The sequence below is a fragment of the Microcaecilia unicolor genome, chromosome 10, assembly GCF_901765095.1.
Source record: "Microcaecilia unicolor chromosome 10, aMicUni1.1, whole genome shotgun sequence".
Classification (NCBI taxonomy): Eukaryota; Metazoa; Chordata; class Amphibia; order Gymnophiona; family Siphonopidae; genus Microcaecilia; species Microcaecilia unicolor.
Window position 1 is genome coordinate 134,447,149 of NC_044040.1, and position 22,388 is coordinate 134,469,536.

The window sequence follows — 22,388 nt, forward strand, 5'->3', positions numbered from 1 at the left end:
AGTCTAAAACATGCTGGTACTTTATATGCAAGGGTTCCATTTCATTTTGTATAGCTGCACTGGCCTTCTCAAAATACTTTGTTACTCAAGGAAAATACTTATAAGTTTTAGTTTCTACATCTCGCTTGAAAATTTTAAGTTTACTTTCAAAAGCTTTTATGTATCCAAACATAACGTCAATACTTTTGCCAAAACCTTGTAACTTTAAGTTCAGTTCATTAATATGAACAGAGAGAGCTGTAAAAAACATCAGGGTGTTGACCCACTTATCATCATTGAGCTGAGGAAAGTTTCCCAGATCCTTATCCTCAAGAAATACCTTAATTTCTTCAAAGCACTCCACAAAGCGCTCAAGAACTTTGCCTCGGCTCAGCCATCTTACATTATTGTACATCAGCAGTCCACTGTAGGTGGAATCAACCTCCAGTAAAAGTGCAGAAAATTCTCGCTTGTGAAGGGGGAGAGCAGCTATTAAATTAACTATTTTTGTAACAATTGACATTGTCATTTAAGTCGTTTAAGTCGGTGAATCCTGCCTTGGCATAAACTACTACTACTTAGCATTTCTATAGCGCTGCCAGGGTTACGCAGCGCAAGCCTCCTGATGGATAATACAATGAAAAGGCACAATCGGATGTCCAATAGCTTCCGTAAACAATTTGACAAATCCAACTTTTTACCCCACCATGTTTGGTGCCCCGTCTGTCATCACTGACACAACTTTAGAGATATCAATGCTTAGGTCACGGAATGTTTGTATAACAACCTTACATATTTCGCTTCCTGATGTACTTGTTGGCACTGATACTAACTTTATCAACTCTTCCTCATTGTGAGACCATCAGAATATCGACCAATAATGGCCAACTGAGCATGTGATGTGACATCAGTAGTTTCATCAAGAGAGATCAAAAAATATTTACAATTCTCTCTTTAATTGATGTTGTACGTTTGTGTTCAGTCTCATTATTCGGTCTTTTATGATACTTCTACTGAATGGTAACTCAGATATTCTCTTAATAATTGCATTTTTATTATGCATAACGTGAAATAGAACTGGTGCACATCTTAGGAGAGTTTCTTTAATAAATTCTCCCTCACTGAGTGCTTTTCCATGCTGAGCTATGGAGTGAGCAATGCTCAAACTTGCAGATGTTAAATTTGTAGAACCTTTTACAAATTTAAGGATGGAATTAGATTGGCTCTTATAAAAGTGTAGCTGCCTGGAAATGTATTCCTTCCTTTCATCCTCACTTTTTTTCAAGAGCTGGGAATGATTAGTTTCAAAATGTCTATTTATATTCCACGTTCTGCTTACTACCGTTTCAGTACATAGAACGCAAAATGATCTGCCATTTTTTTCTATAATGCCATACATCTCGGTCCATGTCTCTTGAAAGGGTCAGCTACTGCTACTACCACTTCCTTTACTTAACCTTGTTTTTTTTATTTTTTGGGTTCTCCATCAGGGGGGCAGTGACAGAAGATAGAATTATAGATAGCCTGTTAGCCCTGCAGGCAATTAGGGGTTAACTAGCCTAACTGACCACCTTATGTAAATTAAGATGGCTGCCGCTATTTCTAATGGCGGGAAACGGCACCCATAGCACATGCCCTCGCCTCTCCCAGCCTCCCCCTCACCTATCTCAGTAATGATGGTCAATTAGAAATCCACGACACCCCAGAACAGTAGATTGGATGATGGTTGCTGTGGTTATGTGGCTGCTGGTAATGGCGATCACAGGGCCCTCAGAGATGCGTCCCCCACGGCATTCCGCTGCTCTCGGCTCCGCCGGCCAGAACTGAGGTCAAAGATCCCCTAACGGCCGTGCAGGAGCCGGGGCAGAGGGAGCAGCAGGGAGGGAACGAGCGGAGGACTCTGAGGGAGCCAATAGGACCGCACTCGGCACCCCCCCAGCGGGTAAACATGCACCGGGGGGGGGGGGGGTGATTTCGCCGGGGGGGGGGGGGGGGGTCGCGCTGCACCGGGGGGGGGGGCGCATCGGCGATCCGCCCCGGGTGTCAGCAAGGAACGCCGCTGCTTCTCTGTATGCGGCCACATGCGGCCGCGTGTCATCGAAAATGGCTACGCGTGTCAGTACTGACACGCGTGTCATAGGTTCGCCATCAGGGGCCTAGGCACTGAGTCTTTAGCTGGTAATTAGCCCTGATTATTAGCTTTCTTTCCTGCAACAAGTATGTACAGAAAGGCTCAGCTCTGGCTCTAAGAGGGAGACTGTCTCTATAGAGCAATCAGAAAATTGAATATGCTCTGTTGTGCCAAGTGAATTATCTTTGGTGCTATCAGGAAACTGGCCGCTCACTTTCTGTCTCAGGTACAGTCTGGAGCTATCAGAACTCTGACTGCTCTCTCTACAAAATACAATCTGATTTCTTTGTCCTCCTAAGGTACTGAGCAGAACTTGGTCCATGGTGCTCAGGTGACTTTTCTGGCCCAATCCAAACATGCATGCCTGATGTCCAGAATGATGGCATCTTGGCCTAAACGAACAAAGAGGTCCTATGTAGATCCAGACATACACCCTGGCACATAGGTGCTTCCAAAATGGACCCAATGGCATTATTGCATACCTGGGGGTAATAAATCTGTCTGATAACTACTACTACTACTACTATTTAGCATTTAGCGCTACAAGGCATATACAGCGCTGCACAAACATAGAAGAAAGACAGTCCCTGCTCAAAGAGCTTACAATCTAATAGACAAAAAATAAAGTAATCAAATCAATTAATGTTTACAGGAAGGAGGAGAGGAGGGTAGGTGGAGGCGAGTGGTTACAAGTGGTTACGAGTCAAAAGCGATGTTAAAGAGGTAGGCTTTCAGTCTAGATTTAAAGGTGGTCAAGAATGGGGCAAGACGTAGGGGCTCAGGAAGTTTATTCCAGGCTTAGAGTGCAGCGAGACAGAAGGCGCGAAGTCTGGAGTTGGCCGTAGTGGAGAAGGGAACAGATAAGAAGGATTTATCCATGGAGCGGAGTGCACGGGAAGGGGTGTAGGGAAGGACGAGTGTGGAGAGACACTGGGGAGCAGCAGAGTGAGTACATTTATAGGTTAGTAGAAGAAATTTGAACAGGATGCGAAAATGGATAGGGAGCCAGTGAAGCGACTTGAGGAGAAGGGTAGTATGATTAAAGCGACCCTGGCGGAAGATGTGACGGGCAGCAGAGTTTTGAACCGATTGGAGAGGGGAGAGGTGACTAAGTGGGAGGCCAGCAAGAAGCAGATTGCAGTAGTCTAAACGAGAGGTGACAAGGGTGTGGATGAGAGTTTTGGTAGAGTGTTCAGAAAGAAAGGTGCGGATTTTACGGATGTTGTAAAGAAAGAAACGACAGGTCTTGGCGATCTGCTGGATATGAACAGAGAAGGAGAGAGAAGAGTCAAAGATGACCCCGAGGTTTCGAGCTGAGGAGACAGGGAGAATGAGAGAGCCATTAACAGAAATAGAAAACGGGGAGTGGGGAGGTGGGTTTGGGGGGAAAAATGAGAAGCTCGGTTTTGGTCATGTTTAATTTCAGGTGGCATTGAAACATCCAGACAGCAATGTCAGACAAGCACGCTGAAACTTTGGTTTGGATGCAAGGTGAGCTATCAGGGGTAGAAAGGTAGATTTGGGAGTCATCAGCATAGAGATGGTAGGAAAAGCCATGGGATGAGATTAATGAACCAAGAGAAGAAGTGTAGATAGAAAAGAGGAGGGGACCAAGAACAGAACCCTGAGGTACGCCGACAGGCAGAGGGATAGAAGTAGAAGAGGATCCACAAGAGTGAACACTGAATGTGCGGAGGGAGAGGTAGGAAGAGAACCAGGAAAGGACAGAGCCCTGGAATCCAAGTGAGGACAGGGTATCGAGCAGTATGCTGTGATCGACAGTGTCAAAAGCAGCGGAAAGATCAAGAAGAATGAGGATGGAATAGAGACCTCTGGATTTAGCCAGTAATAGGTCATTGGAGACGTTAGTAAGCGCAGTTTCGGTTGAGTGGAGAGGGCGAAAACCAGATTGTAGTGGGTCAAGAATAGCATGTGAGGAGAGAAAATCAAGGCAGCGGTGGTGAACAGCACGCTCAAGTAATTTGGAGAGAAAAGGGAGGAGGGAGATGGGTCGGTAATTAGAGGAACAAGTAGGGTCGAGTGAAGGCTTCTTAAGGAGAGGTGTAACCACAGCACGTTTAAAGGCAGTAGGGACAGTTGCAGTGGAAAGTGAGAGGTTGAGAATGTGACAGATAAAAGGAATAAGAGCAGGTGAGATGGCATTAAGAAGGTGGGTGGGAATGGGATCAGAGGAACAGGTGGTACATTTTGAGGAAGAAAGGAGAAGTGTAGTTTCCTCTATAGTAACTTCAGGAAAGGAGGAAAAGGAATGAGGGGAATGGACTAGTGGAGGGAGAGGTGGCGAGGTAGAGAATTCAAGGTTTATCTGGAGATGACGTGCAGATGGTTTCTGTGCTAATAGTGTCCTGGTCAGCAAGCAGTGTTCATAGCTGATAAACAGGAAATGTCCAAGCAGCCATCTTACTGTTGTTCACACAGATGATTCAGGTTCAAGCCTATAGGTGGACTTAGGCCTCTGTTGTACACAGGGTGACATACACTTGGGACACCTTTACAGTTCTGTGGGCATGTGCACACTTGAGACTTTTTCAGGGAGCCCTGTTTTTGTACTGGTTCCCAAGGTCTCAGGATTTTGAAGTCAGACTTACACTGCCAGCCTGTAAGAGCCTTTCATGGTGGACTCTTGAGACATTTATTGAGACTGTTCCCTGTGGAACCCACAGAGTTGTTTGTGATGCCAGTCTCAGGAGCTGGGAGGTTCACTCTGGCACACAGGTTGCACAGGCCTCTGATTTCCTCAAGAGTCAGCTTGGTCAATCAGTCACCTTGAGATGAGGGCCACTGGGCTCATGCTCCTGAAATTTCTTCCCATTCTTCAGTGCAGAATGGTGATAGTGATGTTGGAGAACAATACAGTGGTAGCATATGTCAACAAACAGTTATACCAGGAACCAGGCAGCAGCTCTGTGCTGCTGGATGGAGATCCACATTATGGGCCAGGATATTGTTCAAGAGGATTTCCTCAGCTGGTCCACTCTTGATTTGGGAAAATGGGAGTCGAGCCCAGAGGCTGATGGCTTTGAGCCACAGTGTCAAGGCGGTTCAGTTCTTCAGTCACAAAAGAGAGACCAATTCTGAAGGCATCAGTGCTCTGGTTCTGAAGTGGCCCTGGCTGGAGCCACTCTGTTTCCTTTTGGCCCTTCATAGGGAGTGTGCTATGCAGAGCATAGTTGTGCCGCTCCCCTCTGAAGTCCTAGTTGTCTCACACTAGCCTCAGAAGCCCTGGTAGCAGGGAACAGGGCCTCCTTTGTCATGGTCCAGTGGAGATGGAGGGTCCGTATCCCTTTTGGCTTACGGTTTGATCCTTGCGAGGCAGTGCCTCGTGAGGTAAGGCTTTCAGTAACAGTGATTTCCACCCTTCTGAGGGTCCATAAGATCTCCATCTAGTAAGTGACTGGAAGGTTTTCGAACACTGGTGCAGATCTCAGGCTTGCTGGACTTCTGCAGGAGGAACTTTAGCAGAGATTGGCGCTCAGCACTCTGAAGGTTCAGGTGGCTGTACTGTTTTCACAGGGAAAATTAGTAGCCTTTCCCTAGCTGCACAACCGGATGTTGCGGCTGTGGCCCCGGCCATCCATCTCTGCCTCTGTGAGATTTGAACCTCGTGCTGAATGTTCTGGCAAGGTCACTCTTCAAGCTGTTGAGGGCGACCTCTCTGGAAGACCTTACACTAAAGACAGTATTTCTGGTTGCCATTGCATTGGCACATAGTTTCTTGGAGTTGCAGGCTCTGTTTTGTTGGGATCCATGTTTATCTTTCTTGGACAAGTCTGTTTCCATCCACACAGTTTCTTCCTTCCTGCCAGAGGTGACTTTTCCATTCCTTGTTATCCAGGAGGTTGGCCGTCTTGTGTTCAAGGAACAGGGTACAGATGCCAGGGTGGTCTAGCAGTCACTAAAGGCTACTAATAACATATTGGATGAAAGCAGCTATTCAGGTGGTGTACCTTTGTCAGAAAAAAAAACTGGTTCCAAAGGGCGTCAGGGCCCAAACTACCCAAGCACAGGCGGCTTTTATGGACAGAAGTCTGCATGGTCTCAACCAAAGGTGTTTGAAAGCAGCAACTTGCTCGTATCTTATGGTTTATTGTTCTTGATATACTGCTTTTCAAAAAAAAAACAAAAACACTCCCTTTTTTTTGAAATGCTACAGACCTAATGTTCTAGGCAATGTCTGCTCAGCTTTTGGCAGAGCGGTGATCCAGGGGACCTGTCTTGCACCCCTGCCCCAGGAGATTCTTGGTTAACATCTCATGCGTTCAGAATGGTGCGGCTACAATACTAAGGAAGGTGAAATTGTCATACTTCTTAATTTCCTTTCCTTTAGTCCATCTGCACCATTCTGAGACCTGCCTCAGAAGACTGCAGCCTGGGGAATCTAGGTTCTATGCTTTTTCTCTCACTGTGTACATAGTTCAGGTATAAATTTAATTATTTAATTTGATTATGATTCAGTGGCAAAAGGGGCTGTGGTTCACAGGACCTTACACCGCTGTAGTAGTGGCCTACTGGAAAGTTCCAGCAGAGCACCAGCATATATTCTGGTGATTTATCACTGGAAGTTTCAGGTCTCTACCTTCATCTGCTGGTAGGAAAGGGAACACGCACACCACTTGTTCAGATTAGTGTGTTTGCACCAAAAGAGGAAATTAACAGGTATGAATACATTTCACCTTACATCAGTTTACCCTATATGATGAGTCTTTTTCTGTCTGCTGTTATCGTGTAGTTTAAGCTCTCCACAGCCATATGATGTTACACTATAATGTAAGTCCCTCCCCCCAACATCTGTCTGCTATCATCTGTAATGTAAGCTGTCCATATCAGCTGTTATCCTATAGTACATAAGAACATACATAAGCACCGCCATACTGGGAAAAGACCAATGGTCCATCAAGACCAGCATCCTGTCTCCGTCAGCGGCCGATCCAGGCTTGAAGAACCTGGCAACCCCCCCCCCCAAAAAAAATATTTTTAATAATGTTCAATGAACTTTTCCCTCGGGAATCTGTCCAAACCCCCTTTAAACTCCGTAAGGCCAGCTGCTGTCACTACATTCTCCGGCAACGAGTTCCAGAGTTCAAATACACGCTGAGTAAAGAAAAACTTTCTCCTATTTGTTTTAAATCTACCATATTCTAGCTTCATCGTGTGTCCCCTGGTTCTATTGTTGTTTGAAAGTGTAAACAAACGCTTCACATCTGTCCGCTCTACTCCGCTCATTATCTTGTAGACTTCTATCATATCACCCACCCCTCAGCTGCCTTGTCTCCAAGCTGAAGAGCCGTAACCTTCTCAGCCTTTCCTCATAGAGAAGTGGTTCCATCCCTTTTATCATTTTCGTCGTCCTTCTCTGCACCTTCTCCAATTCCTTTATATCTTTTTTGAGATGCGGCGACCAGAATTGGACACAATATTCGAGGTGCGGTCGCACCATGGAGCGATACACCGGTATAACATCCTTGTGTTTGTTTTCCATCCCTTTCCTAATACTACTACTACTTATCATTAATACCCAACATTCTGTGCGCTTTCTTAGCTGCTGCAGCACACTGAGCAGAAGTTTTAAACGTCTTATCCACGATAACTCCCAGAACCCTCCTGCGACTTGACGACCCTGAATAATTTTGTGTCATCTGCAAATTTAATTACCTCACTAGTTACTCCCATCTCTAGGTCATTTATAAATATGTTAAAAAGCAGCGGTCCCACCACAGACCCCTGCGGGACCCCACTAACTACCCTTCTCCATTGAGAATACTGACCATTCAATCCTACTCTCTGCTTCCTATCTTTCAACCAGCTCTTAATCCATAGTAATACCCTACCTCCGATCCCATGACTCTCCAGTTTCCTCTGGAGTCTTTCATGAGGTACTTTGTCAAACGCCTTTTGAAAATCCAGATATACAATATCCACCGGCTCCCCATTGTCCACATGTTTGTTCACCCCCTCAGAAAAATTCAGTAGATTGGTGAGGCAAGACTTCCCTTCACTAAGGGGTAGATGCATCAAGCAAACGTAAAAAAATCAAAATCGTTAAAGGCCCTAACGATTTTTAAAAAACGAAGAATGCACCAAAAAAAAAAGTCACACATGCTCAGATCGGTATAGAAACGTACAATGTATCAAAGAATCACAATACACATCGTTAATCGGCCCCCAAATCATGCGCAGAGCAGCCAAGCGTTATGTTAGCTGCTCTGCGCATGCCACAAACAGTCAAAACACAGTCAAATCACAAGCACATGGCTCCCAAATCAAAACAAAAAAAAAAAAAAAGGGTCGGGAGGGGGCAAGGGCGCTCATCAGGAGTGTCCTGTACGGACGGCCTTGCCCCCCCCCCCCCCCCGCTGCTCCCCACTTTCCGCCGCTCCCCCCACCCCGAAAAAGCAAAATTCAAGCAGCCCCTGCCCCCTCCCTTCCTCACTACTCTCTCACCTCAGCTCCGCCTCCCGACATCCTCCGTCCTGTGCCCCGCCCCCTTTTGGGGTCGTCGCCGCCATTCCCCTCCTCCATCGGGCCCCCCTCCCTCTTACCGGGCCCGTGCAGCGCCTCTCTCCTCTGTCCGAAGGCGCTGCACGGGCAAGAAGACAGCTGATGCCTGCCTTCGCCCAGCTTCGATGGCGCGTCTTTCTCCTGCTGGGCCCGCCCCTGTCTGACGTCAGCATCCACGCCTGATGCAAGTTTTTTACCCTGTGAGCTGCTCCTTTCAGTCTTTTTTTCACCGTTTTTCTCATTTTATCGTAATCACCTTTTCTAAAGTTCAACGCTAGTGTATTTGCTTTCCTAAGTTCACTTCCTTCAGTGCCAATATCAAAACTGATCATATTATGATCACTGTTATCAAGTGGCCCTCGCACCGTTACCCCCTGCACTAGATCATGAGCTCCACTAAGGACTAAGTCTAGTATTTTTCCTTCTCTTGTCGGCTCCTGAACCAGCTGTTCCATGAAGCTGTCCTTCATTTCATGAAGACATTTTATCTCCCTGGCATGTACCCCCTTTTTTGTCTATTATCCTATAGTAACATAGCAACATAATAAACGATAGCAAATAATACTATTGGATTGTTGGTTCAATAAAAATTTAATAATGAATGTGACTGTTGGGCAGAATGGATGGACCATGCAGGACTTCATAATGTAACCGCTCATTTAATTATTTATTCTTATTTTCTTTTGCACATAGTTTATATTTTTGGTATATTAAGAAAGCCCTTGAGTTGGGCTTACGTCCTTCGACCTGCCTAGTCAGTGATTCTGTGGAAAGAACCCATTCTATAAAGTGGCCACCATCAGATTTGCGGTTCAGCACTTCTTATGTACCACTGAGTCTGCATAACCATGAGAAACCTTCACTATCCATATGGATGTAGTAGATAGATTAGGTAATTGTTTTACAACATGAGAGAAAAGCAACTGGTATTTTGCTAAATGTTTTAGCTGATGTATTTTGGTACATCGTGAATTGTCATTTAGTATATGACTAGTGGAACTAAGCCCGTTTCGTCAATAATGAAACGGGCCCTAGCAAGGCTCTCGTGTAAGCGTTTTTTTCTCTCTCCTCTGCCCTCCCCTCCATGTCCAGCGATTCTTCCCTCCCCTTCCAGTCCAGCAATTCTCCTCTTCCCTGCCCTCCCATCCGTGTCCCGCGATTCTCTCCTCTCCTCCCCTCCCATCCATCGGTATGTTCTGTTTATGTGTGAGAGGCAGTTTCTGGGGAGAGAGGCATGGTATTGAAAAGGCTGTATTTGAATATGAGAGGATGATGTGTGTATGTGTGCGGGGTGGGGGTTGTGTATTGTGCTATTCCTGTGAGCAAAGGTGACCACTCCTTCCAGTCCCTCTACTTTGGGAGCTGCATATGAAAAACTGGCAGTGTGCTTGCATTATGTACTACAGCAGCTCTGAAAATGTTTCTAAAACAAATCATGTAGTGGAAATTCCAAGTGAAGAGAGAAATGTACAGCAGCTGGTCAAATGAGAGGGAAGCGATGTCCATTTATATCTCAAAACGCATACACACAGCCTGACAACATTGCTAGCAATACTGAAAGTGAAAGATAATGTTCACGGTGCTGCTCCCCTCCCCTCGATGTTCCGCGATTCTCTCCTCCCCTCCATGTCCAGCGATTTGTACCTGAAAGTTCTCTGGCTGGCTGGCTGGCTGGCTTCTGTAACGTTCCATTCGTAACATCTCCTGACATCAGCCAGCCTCCAGCGTTCCCTTCCCTCTCACTGTTCCGCCCTCCTCAGACGTCATTATGTTTTGGCGCGAGGGTGGGACAGTGAGAGTGAATGGAACGCTGCAGGCTGGCTGACATCAGGAGATGTTACGCACCCAGCCAGCCAGCCAGCCATGGAACGTTGGAAGTACAAATTATTATATAGGCTATGTGAAGGTTAATATCATAAGCAGAGGAAATGTCTGTGGGAATGGCCCAATAATATGAGATGTTTTTCTCTTGATGTGAAGCCATTTGAATAAAATTCATATGGTTCACCTGGTGATTTTTCTAGTGAAAGAGTTTATGAGAAATGGCCAGCTTATTTCCAAAAATTAAAAGGTTTTCCAAGAAATTGGGCATTTGTGCATCTTTACATGAATAAATTGGGTATTGCAAAATCACAGTGCAGCTTACTTAAGAACATAAGGGTGTCCATACCGGGACAGACCGAAGGTCCTTGAAGCCCAGCAGTGACCATTCCAGGTTATAAATACCTGGTAAGATTCCAAAAGGGTAAAACAGATTTTATGCGGCTTATCCTAGGAATAAATAGTAGATTTTCCTAAATCTGTCTTAATGGCTTATAGACTTTTCTTTTAGGGAACTTGTCCAAACCTTTTTTAAACCCTTCTAAGCTAACTGCGGGTATACCAGTATGCAGTTTTATAAAAGGACTTTTCTGCATATAAAACAGGCTTTATATGCAGAAAAATATTTGTTAGTACCCCCGTATTACATAAAAGTAGGTGCTACATTCTCTAAGTACCTACTTTTATGCATGTATATGTTGGGGCAGTTTGATAAGTGTGTATTTGAGCATACAGAACAACATTTTTCCATGCTCAGTCATTTATGAAATTACTCCTAATGTGTGTGTAAAGTGATGTCTACATCTTATAGCCCTATACAAGTAATAATAATAGAGGAAATAGAGAACTTTTGGGCAGGAAGGGTGGTAAGGGCAGAAGCAGTGATTTTGTCACTTCATTTGACACACTGGCATTTGTCATGGTTATTTTACAATTCCATTTTTGGACTTTCCTAGACCAAATGACTTCTCTCTCCCTTGTCTTCCTCTCTCCTTTGCATTCCTGCTACAGAACTCACAGATGGACCCTGAGTTGCTCTTTACTAAGCAGGAGCGGATTGGCAGGGGCTCCTTTGGTGAAGTGTACAAGGGCATTGATAACCGTACTAAGGAAGTGGTGGCTATCAAAATCATTGATCTAGAGGAGGCAGAAGATGAAATTGAGGACATCCAGCAGGAAATCACTGTGCTCAGCCAGTGTGATAGTCCTTACATCACCCGCTATTTTGGTTCTTATCTAAAGGTAAGTCCCTCCTATGCTTTCCATTGTAACAGCCTCTGTATAACCTGATAACTTCTGTGCAGCTGTAAAGGTAGTTCTTCATGGTCAGCAGCAGATGAATATAGAGGCTTGTGGGTTGTTACTGTCTACCAGCAGGTGGAGATAGAGAGCACCGAATTGAACTGTGCCTTATACTACTACTACTTATCATTTCTATAGCGCCACTAGATGTACACAGCGCTGTACACTTGAACATGAAGAGACAGTCCCTGCTCGACACTACTATTTATCATTTCTATAGTGCTACAAGGCATACGCAGCGCTGTACACCATACACAAAAAAAGACAGTCCCTGCTCAAAGAGCTTACAATCTAGGATGGAATGCTCCTTGGCTAGGGTTACCATTCGTTCGGATTTCCTCTTTTTGAGGGCGCCGTGGGGAGTCCGGGTGGATTTCCGCATTTCCCCGATTTGTCCGGGTTTCGTCGGGACGAATGGTAACCCTAGTATTACTCCTTTGTAACACTGCTGCCCCAATCAAAGATGGCCGAATATCCTAATTGGGGTGCCTCAGCCTACCACTCATCCACAGACTTACATTCTGCATAGCGCATGCGCCCAAGGTGATCGAGTCTCGACCCCGGTTCTAGTGCAGAGCGCGCCTGCATGAAGCTGGGGCTACGAGCTGACGGCAAACGTTTTTCTGCGACGGTAAGATGGTGACCCGCGGCGGCCCAGTTGTTTCCTCAGCACTGAAGGGGTATCCAGCATTCACCGCCATCACGGGTAAGAGCGCGAGACCCTGAGCCATTGGAAGGTTTAGTAGTAGCCTGCCTCACTAGTGATGAGCTTGATAGAATTATAATGGAGAGCGAAAAGTGAGCTCCTGGTTCTTAGCTTAGTTCGTACCTTGAAGGCCGCCCTCGTGGGCATACAGCAGTGTATCTGTGAATCTCTGTGGTATCTTCTAGTAACGTTGAGATCAGCGATAGGGAATGTCAGTGCAGTGGGCTCTTGAAATGGGGAGGTGCAGGAGACATGCACAACTTGAGAGCGGAAGATGTCAGAATTCATCAACGATTATCTGAGAGATATTTAATTTTAATTATTTTTCTCTGAGTTCGTGATGATCGATACTTAGTTTGAGCACCTATCATGGAGTGTTTGAGACACCCTTTTTTTGTATGTAAATAGTTATTACTTCTTTAGCATCAGAAGCTGTAAGGGGTTTTTGAATAACATTCGGGCAGAACTTAACAGATTATAGCATAATTAAATAACACCCTCCCCCCCCTCGGAAAGCCAAAAAGAAAATGTGGCAACCTCTGGATTTTCTCAGACAATCAGGTGTAATCCATAGAAGAAAGATTTTGGTATATTTTTGACAGATAATATGGCGTGGGCGAGGGCGTGAAATGGGGCGGGGCAAGTGTCCTCTTTTTATGAGGACAAAAAATGGTAACCCTATCCTTGGCCAGCCAGTATTCTCTATCTCTAGCTGGCAGATGGATGGTTTTCCACAGGCTCCTGGCTTCATCTGACTGTAGCTCCTGTTCCAGTTCTCTAGTTCAGTAGAGCTTGGGGCTGTTCTGACTGAACAGTGCTAGCTTTAGGGGGTATACCTGGTGATGACAGGTCCCTCCCCTGGACCCCTTTCTGTAGCCATTTCCCACCTGCTCCTTCTTCAAAGAATTTGTCACTGGGGGGGGGGGGGGACCCAATGCCACAATAAAAGGCAGGCAATCTGCTTCAGTGAACTCTAGCACTTCCCCAAGTGCTAGTGGGCTAATTCTGGGAGAGTGATGTCGGTTCCAGGACTGCACACAGCTCAGCACTGGCTTCTGAGGGGAGAGCCGTCAGGCTCTTTTGGTGCCAGAGGGTTAGTGTGCCTTTAAATTTCACCTTTATTCAGGCTCATTTGTGGTTTTACTTCTTCATTGGTTTCCCATGGCTGCTGAACTGGTGAAATGCTACTCCCACTATGGGGTGGAGAGCAGCATCAGGACTTTGTCCCGGGTGGGGGGTGGGGGGGTTCTGGCCCTGAGGTGCTAGAGGACGTGGGCAGCGAGGTCGGCACGGTGGTTCCCCACGTGATAGAGGCGTGGATGTCTTCACCTCAGTCAGGTTTTGGTGGCCATTTTAACTTCCTGCTATGTCCACAGCTGTTCTATCACTCACATCTTTGGACAGTGTTCCTCCCGCTGCCCCTGGAGGTGAGTCTGGGTTCATTCAGGGGGTTTCCCTCATGAGGAGGGAGGTCAACAAGCCGTTTTCCCCAGAGTTTATTTTATTGGTATATCATATCTTCAAGTGCAGAAATGCACAGCCCTGGGGTCCAGTTTAGTGCCAGGTTTGACAATTCAGTGCACAGCCCCAGGGTTCGGTTTAGTGCCAGGTTTGACAATTTACCCAGTATTTCCCCAACCTGTGCAGGTGGCTCCCAGGTCTAAACGGAGGCGCTTGGGATCCAGTTCAGCTGTAGAATTGGGTGCCTCCCTTTCCTGCTCTTTCTGAGGTGTCATAGCTACAGCCTCATTGTCATCCCATGGACTGGATGGTTTGGAGGAGGGGGACATACTAGCAGACGAGGTAACATAGTAAATGACGGCAGATAAAGACCTGTACGATCCATCCAGTCTGCCCAACAAGATAACTTGACCCCACAACAGTGTGGGTCTTTCATAAAGAGGAGCATGTCAGCATTTATCACAAAAGCCTTACAAACTTTCAATGTTTTTTCCCCACAGGCGCAGTCTGCAGTGTCTTTTAATCCCAAGATGGCTACCACCAGAAAGCCGCCAAAAGCCTTTCCGATCCATGAGGCAGTGCAGCAGCTTATCTCTGCTCAGTAGGTTACTCCTGATGCTGGTTTTCAAGTAGCCAAGGCTTATGTCATGCCTCTGTCTGATCTCGCAGGAGGAGCAGGGCAAATTGCATTTGGCTAAGGTTGATGCCTTGGTGGTAGCGGTGACCAAAAAGACTACTTTGCTGGTTGAAGGGGATATAGCCCTCAAAGATGTACAGAAACGCAAGCAGGAGTCCGCCCTGAAGCTTTCTTTCAAGGTTTCCGTTCTAACGCTGCAGGCAGCTATCTGCAATTCCTCTGCAGTTCAGGCTTGTCTTTCCTGGGTGCAGAAAGCTGCTGATTCCTTGTTTGACTTAGGTGCACAGCCTTTGCCCAAGGTCTAGCCTATTTGGCGGATGCATTGTATGATCTGGTCCAGGCGTCAGCCAAACAGATGTCTCTGGCTGTGACATGGCTCTATCTGTTATGGTTATGCCACTGGGCTATAGATGTGACATCCAAATAATGTCTGGTTAAGCTCCCTTTTAAGGGCAAACTTCTGTTCGGAGAAGATATAGTAAAGCTGGTCTTGGGGATTCAAAGTCTCAGCCGGAGGTGAAACCCTGAACCTCCTCTAAGCCCGGGCAGGTGCAGTCTTGGTTTAGGGATAGTAAGAGGTATTGCCTGGGCTGGCCTTCTTTTCTTCCTAAGTCCAGGTATCAGCGAAACCAGTCCTTTCATTTGGACGTACACCTCTGGTCCATCTAGCAGACCCTTCTCCACTCCTCACCCCTCCAAATGATGGAGTATTGACCCACTTGTCGATTCTGATAGGGAGACGGCAGTCCCCCTTTTACGAAGAATGGGCCAAAATTACTACAGACCAGTGGGTCTTAGAAGTTATTTGAGATGGCTGCAAACTAGAATTCTCCTCTCCCATAAACAATTTTTTTCTTGGAATTTCCGTGCACCGTGGTGTGGGCCGCTCTGCAATAGATGCAGCAGTTGGGAATGGTGGTTCCTGTGCCTCACCTGGAGCAAGGTCACAGTCGCTGTTCCATCTATTTTGTTGTCCCAAAGAAAGGGGACGCCTGTCATCTGGTGCTAGATCTGGAAAAGGTCAACCACTTTCTAAAGATAGGCATTTCTGCATGGAAACCTTGCAATCGGTCATAGCAGCGGTACACCCAGGTAAGCTTCTCATAGCTCTGGATCTCAAGGATGCATATTTGTGCATATCCATTCTTTAGCGTATTATTTATTTATTTAGATTTTGCTCACACCTTTTTCAGTAGTAGTTCAAGGTGAGTTACATTCAGGTACTCTGGATATTTCTCTGTCCCAGGAGGGCTCACAATCTAAGTTTGTACCAGGGTTTAGTGACTTGCCCAAGATCACAAGGAACAGCAGTGGGATTTGAACTGGCCACCTCTGGATTGCAAGACCAGTGCTTTAACCACTAGGCCACTCCTCTACTCCATGCAGCAGATGAATCCAGGAACTGGTGGTGGGTTGTGTCCATATACCAGCAGGTGGAGATAGAGATTACAAAGCTGAAGGCAGTGATACCAGATGGTCAGCTCCTCCTTCATTTCAGTATATCTCTATCTCTAGCAGGTGGTAGACGGTGTCTTGGCAACTCCTGGATTCATCTCTTGGGCCTGCTCCTTGGCCTTTTGGCCAGTTGAGCTTAGGGGGTGTTTGGGCTCTGTGCCAAGTTTAGGGGCATACCTGGTGGCCTGGGTCCCTGCCTCACCCCATGTTCCCTTTCCTCCCAGAGTTCGGACTGTTGTTTGGACTGTAGCCTTCCTCACCGGGGGGGGGGGGGAGGGGGGGACCCTGTAGTCCACAACAGAAACTATGTTTGCTGCTATCAGCTATTTAAAAAAAAAAGATTCAGGACACAGGTCTGCAGCTGCAACAGGGCAGCAGGTTGCTAGGAGAAGCCTTGGGGGTAGCGTTCTCTGGAGTCGCTGTGTGTATGTATAGCCTGCTGAGCCGGTTTTGTGGCAGGCTTGCCTGAGAGGTCCCGGTGTCGGCAGGGAGTCTGTCTGCACATCTCTGGTGAGTGCATTTTTTTTTCTGCCATTGGGGGACGTGCGGTATTGGCGGCGGAGGCCACCATAGGAGGCTCGTGTTCTGAGCAAGCGGTGGCAGCGGGGATCTGTGTTGCCAGGTGGCACAGGCAGGCACCAGGGATTTCTTTCTCTCAAATGGGATTTCCGCTCTGAGGTGTCTGGTGCACATACCATTTTCTTTTGGCATCTCCTGATTCGGCTTCCATTATCCGGCTGTTAGCTGTGTTGACGGCTTCACCTCTGCTATGGGGACCCTTTCAGGCTTTGTACCAACCTCTCCTGATTCGGGGGAATTGTTTTGTGCCCAGATTTTGTCATCCTTTTTCTCCACGGCCACTGGTTGACGTGGCTTTTGCCTCCTCAGCATTTGTCTGTAGCCTGCCCCTTTTGAGGGGCGGTAGATCCGGTGTTCCAGGAGAGGCGGCTGGGTGCTGTGTTGGAGGTGGGGGTCATTGGGACCCCTCCCTGGTTTCCCCCTCAATAGCTTCGGGCTCAGGGGAGTTCTTACGCACATTTCGGGCGGATGGGTTCTGGATGGCAAGGTTTTCCAGAAGGAATCTGGTGGTCCTTCTGCGGTGCACCTTGTTTTTCGGGATGCACCTCAGCCAGTCTGGGGGGTTCTCTTGGGCAGGGGGCTTCTGACCCCCCCCCCCCCCCCCCAACTTCTTTCTGCTGCTCCATAGGCCTATATGTTGCAGAAGTCTGGTAGAGGAACTGATAGTTTCTTTTTAGTTCTGCCTTTGGAAATTTCAGGCTTGTTCCCTGTCTTAGTCTCCACTGATGGACCCTGCCCCAAAGAGGGGATATTACTCTCCAGCGCAGCAGTAGGGTCCATTGCTCCCCTGTCTTTCTCTATTCGGAGGGAGTCTTTTCAGGGCAGTCCCTTTCTGCACAGAGTCAGCAAGAATCACCTGAGCTGGAAAGCCATGTTTGCCTAAGTGGGTTCATTGATGGCGGCAGTCTCCAATAGGCCTCACTGTCCGTGGTGAGTTAAGATTTTCTTATAGTTCCTGTGTTGGCAAAAGACTGTTCTCCGAGGACAAGCAGGCTGCTTGTTCTCACGACTGGGTGACATCCACGGCAGCCCCCTCCAACCGGAAAAAATTCTCGCGTGAGGTCCGCACGGGGCACACACACCGCGCATGTGCGGCTGTCTTCCCGCCCGTGCGCGACCGCTCCTGCTCAGTTTTTTGTTTTCTGCGCTTGGAGAGAGACTGCGTTGTGTCCCTCTCCGTGTCAGCCTCGGAAACCGGTTTAGCGCTTAGTTTGCTTTTTTCTTTGTTTAGTGGCGCTGTCCGCACCTTCTTTCCTTCTTTTAGTTTAAAAAAAGAATTCCCTGCTTCTCCTAGTTTTAGCCGCTTTTCGTTCATTTTGCCACCGTCGCGGCCTTGTGGCTGCGCATTCTTTTTTTTTTTTGTGGCCCTTCTTGCCGCCACCACCGACAATTTTGACCTCGCCGCCGCGATTTTTCCATCGATGACGTCGAGGACGGCTTCAAAAAGTGTGGTCGGTGCGGCCGGCAGATCTCGCTTTCCGACACCCACGCTTGGTGCCTTCAGTGCCTAGGGCCTGAGCATAATCCCAAACGTGCAACTTATGTCTCGGCTTAAAGAAGCGGACAGAGGTAGCGAGACAAGCTCAACGGGATCGGATTTTTGGAGCTTGCACCGGCCCTTCGACATTGGCAACATCGGCACCAGTGACGTCGACTTCGGCACCGGACATGGCATTGACCTCAGGAGCACAGGTACCACGATCATCTCTCGCCGGGAGCAGTGAGCAGCCGAGTGGGCCTCCACCTGCCTCGGCAGTTCCTGCTGTGCAGGGCCATCGGGACCGACCCCTTTTGGACCCGAACCCAACGAGGCGTATGGATTCCACGTTCTCCTCGTCGGTACTGCGGAGCGCCGATGACGTGCATCGAAAGAAGTTAGCTAAGAAGCATCGTCATCGCTCGCCCCCTTCACACGGTACTGGGAGCTCCAGGGCGTCGAGAGATTCGGCACCCGAGAAGCGTCGATGCCGGGAGGACCGCTCCCCCTCCATCCAAGAGGTGTCGATGCGTCGGTCGTTGGGCAGTCCGGTACCATCTCCTGGCCTCATGCAGATTTGAGCACCGACTCCTGCACCGGCCCCTCAGCCTTTCCCGACAGAGACTCTGGACGAGTACCTCCAAGCCATTCTTCCAGGTCTCTTGGAAGGGCTGCTGCGTCAGTCTCTCACGGTACCGGGGGTGCTTGCGCCCTCGGCACCGCTGACGGAAGCACCGGCTGGCTCTGGCCCTGTGATGTGGTCGTCGACACCGTGTCACGGGTGTTCTTTTCGCCACTTAGACCAATCACAAGCTGCCTCAGTTCTGTTCCAGACTTCAGGCCCACGACAGACTAACGTCGGACGCCTTCCTCCTGCATTGGGGGAGCGGACTTCTGTACGCATATCCTCCCATACCTGTGGTGGGGCTTTGCTGAAACTCAAGCAAGACCGTGGCACCATGATTCTGATTGCGCCCTTTTGGCCCCGTCAGATCTGGTTGCCTCTTCTTCTGGAGTTGTCCTCTGAAGAACCGTGGAGATTGGAGTGTTTTCCAACCCTCATCACTCAGAATGAGGGGGCGCTTCCCAACCGCCAGTCTCTGGCTCTCACGGCCTGGATGTTGAGGGCGTAGATTTTGCTGCCTTGGGTCTGCCTGAGGGTGTCTCCCGAGTCTTGCTTGCTTCCAGGAAAGATTCCACTAAGAAGAGTTACTTTTTCAAGCGGAGGAGGTTTGTCGTGTGGTGTGACAGCAAGGCCCTAGAACCTCGCTCTTGTCCTGCACAGACCCTGCTTGAATACCTTTTACACTTATCGGAGTCTGGTCTCAAAACCAACTCAGTAAGGAATCATCTTAGTGCGATTAGTACTTACCATTATCGTGTAGAGGGTAAGCCTATCTCTGGACAGCCTTTAGTCGTTCGGTTCATGAGGGGTTTGCTTTTGTCAAAGCCCCCTGTCAAGCCTCCTACAGTGTCATGGGATCTCAACGTCGTCCTCTCCCAGCTGATGAAACCTCCTTTTGAGCCACTGGCTTCTTGCCATCTGAAGTACTTGACTTGGAAGGTCATTTTCTTGGTGGCAGTCACTTCAGCTCGGAGGGTCAGTGAGCTTCAAGCCTTGGTAGCCCATGCTCCCTATACCAAATTTCATCATAACAGAGTAGTCCTCTGCACTCACCCTAAGTTCTTGCCAAAGGTGGTGTCGGAGTTCCATCTGAACCAGTCAATTGTCTTGCCAACATTTTTTCCACATCCTTATACCCGCCCTGCTGAACGTCAGTTGCACACATTTATTTATTTATTGCATTTGCATCCCATATTTTCCCACCTATTTGCAGGCTCAATGTGGCTTACATAGTTTAATAATGATATTGTCATTCCAAGATATCAGATACAATTAGTAATATGTAGAGATTAAATAAGGGGAAGAAGAAGGAAGTGATTGGGCGGGTAAGTTTAGAAGGTGGACTTTCATAACTGGATGGATTGGTGGGGTGGATTGTTGGGCTATAGGTTCTCTTTGTAAGCCTTGTTGAAGAAGTATGTCTTCAGAGATTTGCGAAAGTTAGTTATTTCCTCAATTGTTTTCAGGTCTGTGGGTAATGCATTCCATAACTGCGTGCTCATGTAAGAGAAGGTACTGGCATACATCAGCTTGTATTTTAGACCTTTACAGCTGGGGAAGTGCAGATTGAGAAATTTGCATTACGATTTTGTGGCATTTCTGGGAGGTAGGTCCACAAGGTTTAGCATGTAGATTGGGGTGTCTGCGTGAATGATTTTGTGTACAATCGTGCAGATCTTGAACGCAATGCGTTCCTTAAGTGGGAGCCAATGAAGTTTCTCTCTTAGGGGTTTTGCACTTTCATATTTAGTTTTTCCAAATATGAGTCTGGCGGCAGTATTTTGGGCAGTTTGGAGTTTTTTGATAGTCTGTTCTTTGCAGCCAGCATACAGTGCATTGCAGTAGTCCAGGTGGCTTATTACCATTGACTGTACCAGGGTTCGGAAGAGATGTCTCGGGAAGAAAGGTTTTACTCTTTTGAGCTTCCACATGGAGTGGAACACCTTTTTCGTCGTGTTCTTCACGTGGGCATCGAGAGTGAGGTTTCGATCAGTGGTAACTCCAAGAATTTTTAAGTTTTGTGAAACAGGAAGAGAACAGTATGGTGTGTTTATGGTGGAGAAGTTTTTTGTGTTATGTTGTGAGGTGAGTATAAGACATTGTGTTTTTTCTGCGTTAAGTTTTAGTTGGAATGCATCCGCCCAGGTGTGCATGATGTGGAAGCTTTGGTTGATCTCGTTGATGTCATTTAGATCATGTTTGAACGGGATGTAAATTGTGACATCGTCTGCATATATGTAAGGGTTGAGGTTTTGATTGGCTAGAAGTTTGGCTAAAGGTATCATCATTAGGTTGAATAAGGTTGGTGAGAGGGGGGGATCCTTGGGGGACTCCACATTCAGGTATCCATGGGGGTGATCTATCCGCGTTCGTTGTTACTTGGTATGATCTTGTGGTCAGGAATCCTTTGAACCATTTGAGAACTGTACCTCCTAATCTCCGAGGACAAGCAGGCTGCTTGTTCTCACAACTGGGTTGACGTCCACGGCAGCCCCCTCCAACTGGAACAAAAACTTTGCGGGCGGTCCCGCACGCAGGGCACGCCCACCGCGCATGCGCGGCCGCCTTCCCACCCATGCGCGACCGTTCCCGCTCAGTTTTTTTCGATTCCGCGCTGGAGAGAGACGTGTTATCGTCTCTCTCTCTGTCAGCCCCGGAAACCGGATCGCGGCCTAGCCGCGGGATTTTCTCTTTTCGTACGCGTTCGTGCTTCTTTCCTTTCTTCTGTTAAAAAAAAAATAAAAGAAGAAGAAGTTTGTCCCCTCGTCGTCTTTAGCCGCGGGGGCGCCTCGTTGCGGCCTTCGTTTTCTTTTTTCGGGTGTGCTTTTCACCGCCACCATCAACGACTTTGACTTTGCCGACGCGATTTTTCCATCGATGTTCTCGAAGGTCCCGAGCGGATTCAAGAAGTGTGGTCGGTGCGGCCGGTAGATCTCGCAGACCGATACTCATGCTTGGTGCCTCCAGTGCCTTGGGCCGGAGCATAATACCAAGATGTGCACCTTGTGTCTCGGCTTGCGGAAGCGGACACAGGTGGCGAGGCAAGTTCTTCGGGACCGTCTTTTTGGAACTTGCATCGGTGTCGATGGTCGGATCTTCGTTACCGGTACCGATGTCAACGAAGTCGGCACCGACGATGGCACCGACCCCAGGAGTACAGGTACCGTTGGCCTGCCGGCGGGGGTGAGCAGCCGCGCGGGCAATCGGCCCCGGCCACTCCCTCTACCCAGGGCCATTGGGACCGAACCCTGTCAGACCTGATCCCTCGAGGCCGGCCGATCCCTCGAGGCCGGGGGGGTTCTACCTCCTCTTCATCTCTGCCGCCGAGCGCCGATGACGGGCACCGAAAGAAAACCAAAAAGCACCGTCATCGGTCGCCCACGGTGCACGGGACTACCAGCTCCGGCTCCTCCAGAGATGATTTGACGCCGAGGAAGCGGCAGTGCCGAGAGGAGCGTTCTCCCTCGGTTGAAGAGGTGTTGCTGCGTCAGCCCATGGGTGCTTCGGTACCGTCTCCTAGACACGAGCAGCTTCCGACACCCACACCGGCCCCTCTGCCTTTCCCAACAGCGGGCCTTGACGAGTGCCTCCGAGCCATCCTTTCAGGGATTCTGGAAGGGCTGATGCGCCAGGCTTTGCCGCCACAGGGGGTGCTTGCGCCCCGGTGCCGTTGATGGAGGCGCCGGTGTGCTCTAG

The 22,388-nt window shown here is 48.2% G+C and overlaps 1 protein-coding gene across 3 annotated transcripts in view; it reads left to right on the top strand.

The window, feature by feature from the left end:
- Window positions 1-22,388, top strand: part of STK25 (serine/threonine kinase 25) — a 299,983-nt gene that overhangs the window by 100,783 nt on the left and 176,812 nt on the right. For all 3 annotated transcript variants that reach the window (XM_030215974.1, XM_030215975.1, XM_030215976.1), the window contains one exon: window positions 11,462-11,692. In XM_030215974.1, the coding sequence (XP_030071834.1) occupies window positions 11,471-11,692 (222 nt within the window). In that variant the 5' untranslated portion in view covers window positions 11,462-11,470. The remainder of the gene's footprint in view (window positions 1-11,461; window positions 11,693-22,388) is intronic.